This window comes from Salmo salar, unplaced genomic scaffold, assembly GCF_965601325.2.
Source record: "Salmo salar unplaced genomic scaffold, fSalSal1 ptg000414l, whole genome shotgun sequence".
In the NCBI taxonomy this organism is placed as follows: Eukaryota; Metazoa; Chordata; class Actinopteri; order Salmoniformes; family Salmonidae; genus Salmo; species Salmo salar.
The window spans coordinates 865,601-883,180 of record NW_027675380.1 but is presented as its reverse complement, the minus strand read 5'-3'; the positions used below and the strand labels follow the sequence as shown (position 1 = coordinate 883,180).

The window sequence follows — 17,580 nt, the reverse complement described above, 5'->3', positions numbered from 1 at the left end:
TCTGATCTGGCGAAGTCAGGAAACACAAATGCATCTTTTGTAAATTACGTCTTCGTTTTGGTATGTGCCCCCTATCCATACATTTTAAAAAACAAGATAATGGTGACACCTGATTTTCTTAATAGAAGGAATTTGAAACGATTTATATTTTTAATTTTACTTTTCATACTTAAGTATATTTAGAACCAAATATTTTTAGACTTTTACTCAGGTATGACAATTGGGTACTTTTTCCACAACTGTCTATGATGATAGGAGAGACAGGAGGCAGACTAAGAGCAAGGGCAGCCACCTGAACTACTGCCCTAGAAATACAAGGAGCAGTCTACACAAACAGCCACCTGAACTACTGCCCTAGAAAAGACAAGGAGCAGTCTACACAAACAGCCACCTGAACTACTGCCCTCGAAAATACAAGGAGCAGTCTACACACACAGCCACCTGAACTACTGCCCTAGAAAAGACAAGGAGCAGTCTACACAAACAGCCACCTGAACTACTGCCCTACAAAGACAAGGAGCAGTCTACACACACAGCCACCTGAACTACTGCCCTAGAAAAGACAAGGAGCAGTCTACACACACAGCCACATGAACTACTGCCCTAGAAAAGACAAGGAGCAGTCTACACAAACAGCCACCTGAACTACTGCCCTACAAAGACAAGGAGCAGTCTACACAAACAGCCACCTGAACTACTGCCCTAGAAAAGACAAGGAGCATCTACACACACAGCCACCTGAACTACTGCCCTAGAAAAGACAAGGAGCAGTCTACACAAACAGCCACCTGAACTACTGCCCTAGAAAAGACAAGGGGCATCTACACACACAGCCACCTGAACTACTGCCCTAGAAAAGACAAGGAGCAGTCTACACAAACAGCCACCTGAACTACTGCCCTAGAAAAGACAAGGGGCATCTACACAAACAGTGAATCTGAGAAAAATGGTTTCAAGTTTGTTTTTTAGTCCATGCATATCAACCATGACCACTGATCTGACCTATGACCCCTAAAACACAAAAGAAAAGTGCAATATCTAGAAATCTGAATGTGTTTATCCAGCTTTCTTGTTGTTTTTCTGTTTGATGGAACTAGTTGAGAGTTCTGTGTTATTTCTTATTTTATGTACCTTTATGTACCTTTATTTAACCAGGTGGCCAGTTGAGAACAAGTTCTCATTTACAACTGCGACCTGGCCAAGATAAAGCAAAGCAGTGTGACACAAACAACACAGAGTTACACATGGGATAAATGTCACGTCCTGACCAGTAAAAGGGGTTATTTGTTATTGTAGTTTGGTCTGGGCGTGGCAGGGGGGGTGTTTGTTTTGTGTGTTTCGGGGTTTTGATGTATGTTCTATATTTTCTATTTCTATGTTTATTCTAGGTTTCTCTTTCTATGTTGTATTTTTTCAATGACCTCCAATTAGAGGCAGCTGGTGGTTGTTGTCTCTAATTGGAGGCCATATTTAGTGTGTTCGTTTTCACTTGTGTTTGTGGGTGGTTGTTTCCGGTTTAGTCTGTGCACCTTACTGGACTGTTATCGTCGTTATTTTGTTTGAGTGTGTTTACCTTCAATAAATATGAAGATGAGCAATATACCCGCTGCATATTGGTCCGATGATTTTTCCTCTTCAGACGATGAAGTTTATGACAATTAACAAACGTACAGTCAATAACACAATAGAAAAGTCTATATACAGTGTGTGCAAATGTAGTAAGATTAGGGAGGTAAGGCAATAAATAGGCCAGAGTGGAGAAATAATTACAATTTAGCAATTAAACACTGGAGTGATAGATGTGCAGAAGATGAATGTGCAAGTAGAGATACTGGGGTGCAAAGGATAACAAAAAAAACAAAATGGGGATGAGGCAGTTGGTTGGGCAATTTACAGATGGGCTATGTACAGGTGCAATGATCGGTAAGCTGCTCTGACAGCTGATGCTTAAAGTTAGTGAGGGAGATGTGAGTCTCCAGCTTCAGTGATTTTTGCAGTTCGTTCCAGTCATTGGCAGCAGGGAACTGGAAGGAAAGGCGGCCAAAGGAGGAATTGGCTTTGGAGGTGACCAGTGAAATATACCTGCTGGAGCGCATGCTACGGGTGGGTGCTGCTATTGTGACCAGTGAGCTGAGATAAGGCGTGGCTTTACCTAGCAAAGGCTTATAGATGACCTGGAGCCAGTGGGTTTGGCGACGAATATGAAGCGAGGGCCAGCCAACGAGAGCATACAGGTCGCAGTGATGGGTAGTATATCGGGCTTTGGTGACAAAACGGATGGCACTGTGATAGACTACATCCAATTTTCTGAGTAGAGTGTTGGAGGATATTTTGTAAATGACATCACCGAAGTCAAGGATCGGTAGGATAGTCAGTTTTACAAGGGTATGTTTGGCAGCATGAGTGAAGGATGCTTTGTTGCAGAGTTGTATGGCATTGAAGGTCGTTTGGAGGTTTGTTAACACAGTGTCCAAAGAAGGGCCAGATGTATACAGAATGGTGTCGTCTGCGTAGAGGTGGATCAGAGACTCACCAGCAGCAAGAGCGACATCATTGATGTATATAGAGAAAAGAGTTGGCCCGAGAATTGAACCCTGTGGCACCCCCATAGAGACTGCCAGAGGTCCGGACAACAGGCCCTCCGATTTGACACACTGAGCTCTATCTGAGAAGTAGTTGGTGAACCAGGCGAGGCAATCATTTGAGAAACCAAGGCTGTTGAGTCTGCTGATAAGAATACGGTGATTGACAGAGTCGAAAGCCTTGGCCAGGTCGATGAAGACGGCTGCACAGTATTTTCTTTTATCAATGGCGGTTATGATATCGTTGAGGACCTTGAGCGTGGCTGAGGTGCACCCATGATCAGCTCTGAAACCAGATTGCATAGCAGAGAAGGTACAGTGGGATTCGAGATGGTCGGTGATCTGTTTATTAACTTGGCTTTCGAAGACTTTAGAAAGGCAGGGTAGGATAGATATAGGTCTTTAATAGTTTGGGTCTAGAGTGTCACCCACTTTGAAGAGGGGGATGACCGCGGCAGCTTTCCAGTCTTTAGCGATCTCAGACGATACGAAAGAGAGGTTGAACAGGCTAGTTATGTAGTTGTGTTTTCATGTTTTGAATGTTGTATTGCAGTAGGCCTAACCCTCACCAATTATTCTGGTGATGGAGAGAGACACCAGACAAGACACAGAGACATAAACAGAAGAATAGGATATGTGTGTGTGAGAGAGAGAGAGAGAGAGAGAGAGAGAGAGAGAGAGAGAGAGAGAGAGAGACTTTAATCAGTTTGGCTCATTGGACAGGTCAGAGTCTATGTTTGAAGTTGTTGAGTCATTTTTGGCAATACACTGGTGTTGTATTCATGGTTTTAGCAGTTGAAATTCCGTCCCGGACCCCCCTACTGGCTATGAGCTAAGCCACCAATGTCTTCACATCCTAGGGGAGAGAGGAGCTGCTACCCCTGGGGAGAGAGGAGCTGCTACCCCTGGGGAGATAGGAGCTGCTACCCCTGGGGAGAGAGGAGCTGCAACCCCTGGGGAGAGTGGAGCTGCTACCCCTGGGGAGAGAGAGGAGCTGCTACCCCTGGGGTGAGAAGAGCTGCAACCAGCAGAGACTGCGACCATGCTCGGGAAGAGCTTAGTGATTGGTGATTGTTGGGGCATGATTGGCAGGAGCTTCAGTAATGAAGACTGCTGCACTTGCTGATGTTTCACAATATGCCGTGGCCGTCTCAGTCACCAGGTCTCAACACAATAGAACACCACCATCCCTCCAATAGACTTCCAGACAGTTGTAGAATGTTTGCCAAGGCTCATTGTAAGAGCTGTAAAGAGAGAGGGACTCGGAGAGAGAACAGGTAGAACCTGATATGTAAATGAGCAGAGCAAACGAAAGTAACTTTCTACAACCTAATGATCATTCAGACTCTGTTTCTATTGAGGGATAAAAGGTAAGACGACGATTGTTATGTGTATTAATATAGTTGATGATATTGTTGTGTATATTAATATAGTTGATGATATTGTTGTGTGTATTCATATAGTTGATGATATTGTTGTGTGTATTAATATAGTTGATGATATTGTTGTGTGTATTCATATAGTTGATGATATTGTTATGTGTATTAATATAGTTGATGATATTGTTGTGTGTATTAATATAGTTGATATTGTTGTGTGTATTAATATAGTTGATGATATTGTTATGTGTATTAATATAGTTGATATTGTTGTGTGTATTAATATAGTTGATGATATTGTTATGTGTATTAATATAGTTGGTGATATTGTTATGTGTATTAATATAGTTGATGATATTGTTATGTGTATTCATATAGTTGATGATATTGTTGTGTGTATTAATATAGTTGATGATATTGTTGTGTGTATTCATATAGTTGATGATATTGTTGTGTGTATTAATATAGTTGATGATATTGTTATGTGTATTAATATAGTTGATGATATTGTTATGTGTATTCATATAGTTAATTATATTTTTGGTGGACAGTGTTATAATAGTCCTACTCTCCTTAAAATGTTTTGGATATAATTTAGATGCGTGGGGTGAATTCGTTCTGTGCCCATCTGTGTGCCCCAGGGTGATTGCTCCTACATTATCTACAATCTAAAAGCAAAACGTTTGGCAACAGAAACCGTTTAGGTCACATTGTACAGCGTTTAGAGTAAACGGTTTATGTTTTATTTAACATCTTAAAACTGTTGGCTGTGGAGTAAACTAATGAATACGACCCAGGTTGTTGCCTACGACTCGGCATGTTGATACCTGCCTCTTGCTGAAACCTGAACGTAGCCTGAGGGGTATACTATGATACAGGCTTGATATACTGGTTTTCTAAAGCTAGACAGCTTCAGTTAGCTTCACATTCCAGCTCAGGCCTCACCCATCACAATATACAGAACAGAACAGAAAATAATCGCAATGAAGTTTCAAGGTGAGAATCCTGCCAGGGATTATTGTAAAGTGTGTAGATAAATTAAATGTAATGTTAGTATAGTGAATGACAGTAAAACACTCCTAACAGTCTACTACTACTGAGACAGGTTGGTGTAATGTTAGTATAGTGAATGACAGTAAAACACTCCTAACAGTCTACTACAACTGAGACAGGTTGGTGTAATGTTAGTATAGTGAATGACAGTAAAACACCCCTAACAGTCTACTACTACTGAGACAGGTTGGTGTAATGTTAGTATAGTGAATGACAGTAAAACACTCCTAACAGTCTACTACTACTGAGACAGGTTGGTGTAATGTTAGTATAGTGAATGACAGTAAAACACTCCTAACAGTCTACTACTACTGAGACAGGTTGGTGTCAGTTTAATCATATAAATGGAGCTGACTGGACGTGGTCAAGTCAAATTCAATATATCAATATTCATATATTATACTTCTACATTTAACATTTCATATGATAATGTAATGGTATCATAGTTCCACTATAGTGTAGTGATTCTCTACATTTCATATGATAATGTAATTGTATCATAGTTCCACTATAGTGTAGTGATCCTCTACATTTCATATGATAATGTAATTGTATCATAGTTCCACTATAGTGCAGTGATCCTCGCTATATGAGCCACTTCACAATTCCAACCAAGTGACCCAATTGGTACCAATGGCGCGATGCGTAGGTTGTTGGCCTTTTACATGTGCGACCTGGGTTCACTTCCCTGCCCAGCTGTTTGCTACATTGGTGTCAGAAGTGGTATGGTGTCTGTGAGGTCATCAGAATGGACCGGATGTGTGAGGGGTCTGAGTAGTCGAAGCACGGGACTAATTAGCACTGATACTGGGTTAACCCTATTGATACTGATACTGGGTTAACCCTATTGATACTGATACTGGGTTAACCCTATTGATACTGATACTGGGTTAACCCTATTAATACTGATACTGGGTTAACCCTATTGATACTGATACTGGGTTAACCCTATTAATACTGATACTGGGTTAACACTATTTATACTGATACTGGGTTAACACTATTGATACTGATACTGGGTTAACCCTATTAATACTGATACTGGGTTAACCCTATTGATACTGATACTGGGTTAACCCTATTGATACTGATACTGGGTTAACCCTATTAATACTGATACTGGGTTAACACTATTAATACTGATACTGGGTTAACCCTATTGATACTGATACTGGGTTAACCCTACTGATACTGGGTTAACACTATTGATACTGATACTGGGTTAACACTATTAATACTGATACTGGGTTAACCCTATTGATACTGATACTGGGTTAACCCTATTGATACTGATACTGGGTTAACCCTATTGATACTGATACTGGGTTAACACTATTGATACTGATACTGGGTTAACACTATTAATACTGATACTGGGTTAACACTATTGATATTGATACTGGGTTAACACTATTGATACTGATACTGGGTTAACCCTATTAATACTGATACTGGGTTAGCCCTATTGATACTGATACTGGGTTAACCCTACTGATACTGGGTTAACACTATTGATACTGATACTGGGTTAACACTATTGATACTGATACTGGGTTAACACTATTGATACTGATACTGGGTTAACACTATTAATACTGATACTGGGCTAACCATATTAATACTGATACTGGGTTAACACTATTGATACGGATACTGGGTTAACCCTATTGATACTGGGTTAACACTATTGATACTGATACTGGGTTAACCCTATTGATACTGATACTGGGTTAACACTATTGATACTGATACTGGGTTAACCCTATTAATACTGATACTGGGTTAACCCTATTGATACTGATCCTGGGTTAACCCTATTGATACTGATTCTGGGTTAACCCTATTGATACTGATACTGGGTTAACCCTATTAATACTGATAGTGGGTTAACACTATTTATACTGATACTGGGTTAACCCTATTGATACTGATACTGGGTTAACCCTATTTATACTGATACTGGGTTAACCCTACTGATACTGATACTGGGTTAACCCTATTAATAGTGATACTGGGTTTACCCTATTGATACTGATACTGGGTTAACCCTAATAATACTGATACTGGGTTAACACTATTGATACTGATACTGGGTTAACCCTATTGATACTGATACCGGGTTAACCCTATTGATACTGATACTGGGTTAACCCTATTGATACTGATACTGGGTTAACCCTATTGATACGGATACTGGGTTAACTCTATTGATACTGATACTGGGTTAACCCTATTGATACTGATACTGGGTTAACTCTATTGATACTGATACTGGGTTAACCCTATTAATACTGATACTGGGTTAACCCTATTGATACTGATACTGGGTTAACCCTATTAATACTGATACTGGGTTAACACTATTGATACTGATACTGGGTTAACCCTATTAATACTGATACTGGGTTAACACTATTGATACTGATACTGGGTTAACCCTATTGATACTGATACTGGGTTAACCCTATTGATACTGATACTGGGTTAACCATATTAATACGGATACTGGGTTAACACTATTGATACTGATACTGGGTTAACCCTATTGATACTGATACTGGGTTAACCCTATTAATACTGATACTGGGTTAACACTATTGATACTGATACTGGGTTAACCCTACTGATACTGATACTGGGTTAACCCTATTAATACTGATACTGGGTTAACCCTATTGATACTGATACTGGGTTAACCCTATTAATACTGATACTGGGTTAACACTATTAATACTGATACTGGGTTAACCCTATTGATACTGGGTTAACACTATTGATACTGATACTGGGTTAACACTATTGATACTGATACTGGGTTAACCCTATTGATACTGGGTTAACACTATTGATACTGATACTGGGTTAACACTATTGATACTGATACTGGGTTAACACTATTGATACTGATACTGGGTTAACACTATTAATACTGATACTGGGTTAACCCTATTAATACTGATACTGGGTTAACACTATTGATACTGATACTGGGTTAACCCTATTGATACTAGGTTAACACTATTGATACTGATACTGGGTTAACCCTATTGATACTGATACTGGGTTAACACTATTGATACTGATACTGGGTTAACCCTATTAATAGTGATACTGGGTTTACCCTATTGATACTGATACTGGGTTAACCCTAATAATACTTATACTGGGTTAACACTATTGATACTGATACTGGGTTAACCCTATTGATACTGATACTGGGTTAACCCTATTGATACTGATACTGGGTTAACACTATTAATACTGATACTGGGTTAACCCTATTGATACTGATACTGGGTTAACACTATTAATACTGATACTGGGTTAACCCTATTGATACTGATACTGGGTTAACCCTATTGATACTGATACTGGGTTAACACTATTAATACTGATACTGGGTTAACCCTATTAATACTGATACTGGGTTAACACTATTTATACTGATACTGGGTTAACCCTATTGATACTGATACTAGGTTAACCCTATTGATACTGATACTGGGCCCTATTGATACTGATACTGGGTTAACCCTATTGATACTGATACTGGGTTAACCCTGTTCATACTGATACTGGGTTAACCCTATTGATACTGATACTGGGTTAACCCTATTGATACTGATACTGGGTTAACCCTGTTCATACTGATACTGGGTTAACCCTATTGATACTGATACTGGGTTAACCCTATTGATACTGATACTGGGTTAACCCTATTGATACTGATACTGGGTTAACACTACTACTTGTGGCGGCTCCAATCTGTTCAATCTATCTGTTAAATGAAGAGACACCACAATATGAGTGAAAGGATTTCAGGATAATATCAGTGAGTGTTGATTTAGAGTTGTCTTCTGGGTTCATCCTTGTAGCTGCCTTTATCAACAGGGTGAAATGTAACAAATGACATCAGAGTTGGGAGGTAACCAGGTCCCTGTTTAAATCACCATGACAACCATGTCATTATTTCTCCAGAGCAGCAAGGGAATCTAGAGACTCAACCTTTGTAGAATCGCAATCACCTTTATTCACCAAGTACATTTGCACGTACATATGTAGGATCTTAATTTGATCCAGTTTACTACAGCAGGAAAATATTCCTGCAGCAACAGAAAATGTGAATTATTATGTGAATTATAATTAATGGACATTTTTGTAGGGGTTACTACATTTTCCGTAAGGAAAACTCAAGTCTGAAATTTCTAAGTGTAAATTACAAACTTCAGAAGCCTTTTTAAACCTCAAATACACTACAAGTTTTACATTTCCTGCATTGCTGGAAAGTTCTTCTGCAGTGGGGGGTGATCAAATTAAGATCCTACATCTGTACACATAATTGTACATGGGGATATGTATGCGAGTCTATAACATCCAATCACAGAGGTTTACATCAGCTGACAGTTGCAATGTTATCGCTAATAACTCAAACTGCCCTTTTCAGATAAAGACATAAACTCTGTACAGATGTAAGATCTTAATTTGATCACCCTGATGCAGAAAAACTAAACTTGTAGTGTATTTGAGTGTAATTAAACTTTAGAAAAGGTTTCTGAAGATGATAAATTCCACATACTCATTTTATAACTGTTCATTAATTATAATCCATACAATAATTCAAATGTCCTGTTTCTGCAGGATTATTTTCCTGGTGTAGCAAACTGGCTCAAATTAAGATCCAACATCTGCAGCAATATACCTCTCTCTAATGTATGTGGCTCTATTGAGATTCACTTTTGACCATTTGACATCTTGTATTTACTGTTGTTTAGGCTGGTTGAATGAGTTGCCTGTGAAAGCTACTTCATCTGCAAGAAAACAGGCGGCTGCACCAGTGACTGTCAGAAGTTTTGTGATTTCCTCATATGAACGTGAAAGTAAGTGTGTTGTCTACGCAGTTACAAAAATGGCTGTTGAAACTGTGGCACATATTTCTCGGTAACATTGAATAAATGTGTTGGTATGTAGGAAAGACGGGCAGACTCTCGTACTGTTGGTCTAGACTACCTACAAACTATTATAAGGCTATGATCACTTATCATGCCGACAAACCTGATGGTCTCTGTGAACTGATCTGAACAGGTTTAGGCTGGTCATCTATGATATGTAGGTTATATACAGTACATTCTCTGTCCTGCTACTGGTAGGACTATAACATTATGTTGATCTGAACAGGTTTAGACTGGTCATCTATGATATGTAGGTTATATACAGTATATTCTCTGTCCTGCTACTGGTAGGACTATAACATTATGTTGATCTGAACAGGTTTAGACTGGTCATCTATGATATGTAGGTTATATACAGTACATTCTCTGTCCTGCTACTGGTAGGACTATAACATTATGTTGATCTGAACAGGTTTAGACTGGTCATCTATGATATGTAGGTTATATACAGTACACTCTCTGTCCTGCTACTGGTAGGACTATAACATTATGTTGATCTGAACAGGTTTAGACTGGTCATCTATGATATGTAGGTTATATACAGTACATTCTCTGTCCTGCTACTGGTAGGACTATAACATTATGTTGATCTGAACAGGTTTAGACTGGTCATCTATGATATGTAGGCTATAGCCGAGGTATAGACCTTGATCTGCATATCACTAACAAACTGCTATTATACATTATAACCTAGTCTACTTTAAATAATATAAAATCTCTCACTTGATGCAAAAAACCTTTCTGAATGGTTCAACAATTTCCTCCTTGGATCAATCATGCCCGTTTTAGCCCTTCTGTCTATATTCTCAGATATGTTTAGAAAAGAACAGATTGAAAGACAATAAATAGCCTACTGTTAGTGAATACAAATACGTGTGAGACATGGCCTTGTGTTGCTGTACTGTCTATAACTACCTTAACAAACAGTGACTTATTATTATTATTGTTGCTGTACTGTCTATAACTACCTTAACAAACAGTGACTTATTATTATTATTATTATTATTATTATTATTATTGTTATTGTTGTTGTTCTGTCTATAACTACCTTAACAAACAGTTACTTATTATTATTATTATAATTTATATTATTATTATTATTGTTGTTGTTCTGTCTATAACTACCTTAACAAACAGTGACTTATTATTATTATTATTATTATTATTATTATTATTATTGTTGTTGTTGCTGTTCTGTCTATAACTACCTTAAAAACAGTGAATTATTATTATTATTATTATTGTTGTTGCTGTACTGTCTATAACTACCTTAACAAACAGTGACTTATTATTATTATTATTATTATTGTTGTTGCTGTACTGTCTATAACTACCTTAACAAACAGTAACTTATTATTATTATTATTATTATTATTATTATTATTGTTATTATTATTATTATTATTATTGTTATTGTTGTTGTTCTGTCTATAACTACCTTAACAAACAGTGACTTATTATTATTATTATTATTAATATTATTATTTTTGTTATTATTATTATTATTATTATTGTTATTGTTGTTGTTCTGTCTATAACTACCTTAACAAACAGTGACTTATTATTATTATTATTATTAATGTTATTGTTGCTGTACTGTCTATAACTACCTTAAAAACAGTGACTTATTATTATTATTATTATTATTATTGTTATTGTTGTTGTTCTGTCTATAACTACCTTAACAAACAGTGACTTATTATTATTATTATTATTAATGTTATTGTTGCTGTACTGTCTATAACTACCTTAAAAACAGTGACTTATTATTATTATTATTATTATTATTATTATTATTATTATTATTGTTGCTGTTCTGTCTATAACTACCTTAACAAACAGTGACTTATTATTAATTAATTATTATTATTATTATTATTATTGTTGTTATTGTTGTTGTTCTGTCTATAACTACCTTAACAAACAGTGACTTATTATTATTATTATTATTATTATTATTGTTATTGTTGTTGTTCTGTCTATAACTACCTTAACAAACAGTGACTTATTATTATTATTGACAGTTACCATGGAGATGAAATGTCACAACAACATGTTCATGTGATGCTTTAAATCACCTGACTGTTTCTATGTCTGTTAGTAAATGTTTTATTTCTCAAAGAGATAATGAATACATGAGAACAATTGACAGTCAAGAACTAGTTGTCACTGTGTTAACCACAACCAACATGCTGGATCTCTGTTTAGTTGTCACTGTGTTGACCACAACCAACATGCTGGATCTCTGTTTAGTTGTCACTGTGTTGACCACAACCAACATGCTGGATCTCTGTTTAGTTGTCACTGTGTTAACCACAACCAACATGTTGGATCTCTGTTTAGTTGTTACTGTGTTAACCACAACCAACATGTTGGATCTCTGTTTAGATGTCACTGTGTTAACCACAACCAACATGCTGGATCTCTGTTTAGTTGTCACTGTGTTAACCACAACCAACATGCTGGATATCTGTTTAGTTGTCACTGTGCCTCTTACATCTAGACGTTCCGCTAGCGGAACACCTGCTCTAATATCCAATGATAGGCGTGGCGCGAATTACAAATTCCTCAAAAATACAAAAACTTCATTTTTTCAAACATGACTATTTCACAGCATTTTAAAGACAAGACTCTCCTTTATCTAACCACACTGTCCGATTTCAAAAAGGCTTTACAGCGAAAGCAAAACATTAGATTATGTCAGCAGAGTTCCAGCCAGAAATAATCAGACACCCATTTTTCAAGCTAGCATATAATGTCACAAAAACCCAGAAGACAGCTAAATGCAGCACTAACCTTTGATGATCTTCATCAGATGACACACCTAGGACATTATGTTATACAATACATGCATGTTTTGTTCAATCAAGTTCATATTTATATCAAAAAACAGCTTTTCACATTAGCATGTGACGTTCAGAACTAGCATACCCCCCGCAAACTTCCGGGGAATTTACTAACAATTTACTAAATTACTCACGATAAACGTTCACAAAAAGCATAGCAATTATTTTAAGAATTATAGATACAGAACTCCTCTATGCACTCGATATGTCCGATTTTAAAATAGCTTTTTGGTGAAAGCACATTTTGCAATATTCTAAGTACATAGCCCAGCCATCACGGGCTAGCTATTTAGACACCCGGCAAGTTTAGCCTTCACCAAAATCAGATTTACTATATCAAAAATGTTATTACCTTTTGTTGTCTTCGTCAGAATGCACTCCCAGGACTGCTACTTCAATAACAAATGTTGGTTTGGTCCAAAATAATCCATCGTTATATCCGAATAGCGGCATTTTGTTCGTGCGTTCCAGAAACTATCCAAAATGGTAAATCAGGGTCGAGCGCATGGCGCAATTCGTGACAAAAAAATTCTAAATATTCCATTACCGTACTTCGAAGCATGTCAACCGCTGTTTAAAATCAATTTTTATGCAATTTATCTCGTAAAAAAGCGATAATATTCCGACCGGGAATCTCCTTTTCGGCAAACAGAGGAAAAATCACAAAGACGGGGGCGGCCAGGGCCCGCGCCTAAGCCCAAAGTCCCTTGATCGGCCACTTGAGAAAGGCGATAATCTGTTTCAGCCTGGGGCTGGGATGACGACATTCAGGTTTTTCCCGGGCTCTGAGCGCCCATGGAAGACGTAGGAAGTGTCATGTTAGAGCAGAGATCCTTTGTAAAAGATAGAGATGGCAAAGAAGTTCAAGAAATGGTCAGACAGGCCACTTCCTGTAAAGGAATCTCTCAGGTTTTGACCTGCCATTTGAGTTCTGTTATACTCACAGACACCATTCAAACAGTTTTAGAAACTTTGGAGTGTTTTCTATCCAAAACCAATAATTATATGCATATTCTTGTTACTGGGCAGGAGTAGTAACCAGATTAAATCGGGTACGTTTTTTATCCAGCTGTGAAAATACTGCCCCCTAGCCATAACAGGTTAACCACAACCAACATGCTGGATCTCTGTTTAGTTTTTAATGTGTTAACCACAACCAACATGCTGGATTTCTGTTTAGTTGTCACTGTGTTAACCACAACCAACATGCTGGATCTCTGTTTACTTGTCACTGTGTTGACCACAACCAACATGCTGGATCTCTGTTTAGTTGTCACTGTGTTAACCACAACCAACATGTTGGATCTCTGTTTAGTTGTCACTGTGTTAACCACAACCAACATGCTGGATCTCTGTTTACAGGGGTCAGTGCTCTAAAATGAGTCTCTCTGGGGAGAGAGAGGAGGGGGGCCCTGCCTCTAAAATGAGTCTCTCTGGGGAGAGAGAGGAGGGGGACCCTGCCTCTAAAATGAGTCTCTCTGGGGAGAGAGAGGAGGGGGCCCCTGCCTCCAAAATGCATCTCTCTGGGGGACATGACACCAAAGCTAAGAGGTAAGATGACAATTTTATGAAGAATTGATTTAGTTTATTTCCTAAATAAATAGCTATCTTAAGGTGAATGCACTTACTGTAAATCTCTCTGGATAAGAGCATCTGCTAAATCAGGGGTTCTCAATCCGGGGTCTGTGGAGGTACTGCAGGGGTTCTGCAGGAAGCATGGGGAGTGGTGGTGTATCCAGGGAGAAAACTAAACTAATATTCTGAAATGTCATTGTGGTCTTATGTTCCCATCTATTGGAATTATTTAGCAACTGCAGTAGTGCTGAAAAAATTTGTTATTCCTTACTAAAGTAGTAATTACTGAGAATTACTAGTTAATTTTTATCACTTACAATCATAAAATAACAACTTATACCATAACAAACAATTAAACTGACATAAACCAAAATCACTATATATGTAGTTATTTAGTTAATTACCAAATTGAGCCGGTCGGTCACATTTGAGAGTGAGGGAGATATATAGCATTTTGCATAAAAAAAACATGATTTTTGTCTCTCTGAAATGAAACCATCAAGTGATAGATTTTAAACAAATCCTTGTCTGTGAGAGATGTAATAATTAATACATAATTTTTTTAAACAATAAAAGCTCATTTCTGTAAAGTGATATGTTGCGTTTTGGAACTCTTCTTATGTTTCCCATCTGAGCTCAGAGTAGATGAGAGATGTAATGTTTGTCTCTGTTGTGTTGAAGTCCAATCAAGCAGGAGAGACCAGCCTCCCCTGTTCCCAGCTGTGTGTCCATGAAGAGTGACTGGTCTATGGAACCTCCTATGAAGTTTAGAGGGGGAGACTTTTCTACTGAACAAAGGTAAGAAGAACTCATGGGTCATGGTCAGTGAGTTAAACAACACTGTCTCTAGTCATTTCTACTCTCCCATTTTCCCATTTATTTTTTCAATTTTCATAGTCCTTAAACAATATTAAACAAACACAACATTCCCTCCCTGTTTGTGTGTGTGTGTGTGTGTGTGTGTGTGTGTGTGCACTCCCTGGATGAAGAGATATAATCTCTATCCTGATTGCCTAGTCACTTTTACCCCTACCGACATGTACATATTACCTCAACTACCTGGTACCCCTGCACATTGACTCAGTACTGGTACTCCTTATAGTCTCATTATTACCTCAACTACCTGGTACCCCTGCACATTGACTCAGTACTGGTACTCCTTATAGTCTCATTATTACCTCAACTAACTCGTACCCCTGCACATTGACTCAGTACTGGTAATCCTTATAGTCTCATTATTACCTCAACTACCTGGTACCCCTGCACATTGACTCAGTACTGGTACTCCTTATAGCCTCATTATTACCTCAACTACCTGGTACCCCTGCACATTGACTCAGTACTGGTACTCCTTATAGTCTCATTATTACCTCAACTACCTGGTACCCCTACACATTGACTCAGTACTGGTACTCCTTATAGTCTCATTATTACCTCAACTACCTGGTACCCCTGCACATTGACTCAGTACTGGTACTCCTTATAGTCTCATTATTACCTCAACTACCTGGTACCCCTGCACATTGACTCAGTACTGGTAATCCTTATAGTCTCATTATTACCTCAACTACCTGGTACCCCTGCACATTGATTCAGTACTGGTACACCTTATAGTCTCATTATTACCTCAACTACCTGGTACCCCTGAACATTGACTCAGTACTGGTACTCCTTGTAGCCTCATTATTACCTAAACTACCTGGTACCCCTGCACATTGACTCAGTACTGGTACTCCTTATAGTCTCATTATTACCTCAACTACCTGGTACCCCTGCACATTGACTCAGTACTGGTACTCCTTATAGTCTCATTATTACCTCAACTACCTGGTACCCCTGCACATTGACTCAGTACTGGTACTCCTTATAGCCTCATTATTACCTCAACTACCTGGTACCCCTGCACATTGACTCAGTACTGGTACTCCTTATAGCCTCATTATTACCTCAACTACCTGGTACCCCTGCACATTGACTCAGTACTGGTACTCCTTATAGTCTCATTATTACCTCAACTACCTGGTACCCCTACACATTGACTCAGTACTGGTAATCCTTATAGTCTCATTATTACCTCAACTACCTGGTACCCCTGCACATTGATTCAGTACTGGTACTCCTTATAGTCTCATTATTACCTCAACTACCTGGTACCCCTGCACATTGACTCAGTACTGGTACTCCTTGTAGCCTCATTATTACCTAAACTACCTGGTACCCCTGCACATTGACTCAGTACTGGTACTCCTTATAGTCTCATTATTACCTCAACTACCTGGTACCCCTGCACATTGACTCAGTACTGGTACTCCTTATAGTCTCATTATTACCTCAACTACCTGGTACCCCTGCACATTGACTCAGTACTGGTACTCCTTATAGTCTCATTATTACCTCAACTACCTGGTACCCCTGCACATTGGCTCAGTACTGGTACTCCTTATAGTCTCATTATTACCTCAACTACCTGGTACCCCTGCACATTGACTCAGTACTGGTACTCCTTATAGTCTCATTATTACCTCAACTACCTGGTACCCCTGCACATTGACTCAGTACTGGTAGTCCTTATAGTCTCATTATTACCTCAACTACCTGGTACCCCTGCACATTGACTCAGTACTGGTACTCCTTATAGTCTCATTATTACCTCAACTACCTGGTACCCCTGCACATTGACTCAGTACTGGTACTCCTTATAGTCTCATTATTACCTCAACTACCTGGTACCCCTGCACATTGACTCAGTACTGGTACTCCTTATAGTCTCATTATTACCTCAACTACCTGGTACCCCTCCACATTGACTCAGTACTGGTACTCCTTATAGTCTCATTATTACCTCAACTACCTGGTACCCCTGCACATTGACTCAGTACTGGTACTCCTTATAGTCTCATTATTACCTCAACTACCTGGTACCCCTGCACATTGACTCAGTACTGGTACTCCTTATAGTCTCATTAATACCTCAACTACCTGGTACCCCTGCACATTGACTCAGTACTGGTACTCCTTATAGTCTCATTATTACCTCAACTACCTGGTACTCCTGCACATTGACTCAGTACTGGTGCTCCTTATAGTCTCATTATTACCTCAACTACCTGGTACCCCTGCACATTGACTCAGTACTGGTACTCCGTATAGTCTCATTATTACCTCAACTACCTGGTACCCCTGCACATTGACTCAG

At 38.5% G+C, this 17,580-nt stretch overlaps 1 protein-coding gene across 1 annotated transcript in view; it reads left to right on the top strand.

Annotated features, from left to right (window-relative positions):
* The first annotated feature begins 9,409 nt into the window (after nucleotides 1-9,409).
* Nucleotides 9,410-17,580, top strand: part of LOC145875995 (uncharacterized) — a 459,138-nt gene continuing 450,967 nt past the window's right edge. The window contains exons 1-3 of the mRNA XM_082971766.1: nucleotides 9,410-9,891; nucleotides 14,172-14,360; nucleotides 15,066-15,182. Of these exons, the coding sequence (XP_082827892.1) occupies nucleotides 14,188-14,360; nucleotides 15,066-15,182 (290 nt within the window). The 5' untranslated portion in view covers nucleotides 9,410-9,891; nucleotides 14,172-14,187. The remainder of the gene's footprint in view (nucleotides 9,892-14,171; nucleotides 14,361-15,065; nucleotides 15,183-17,580) is intronic.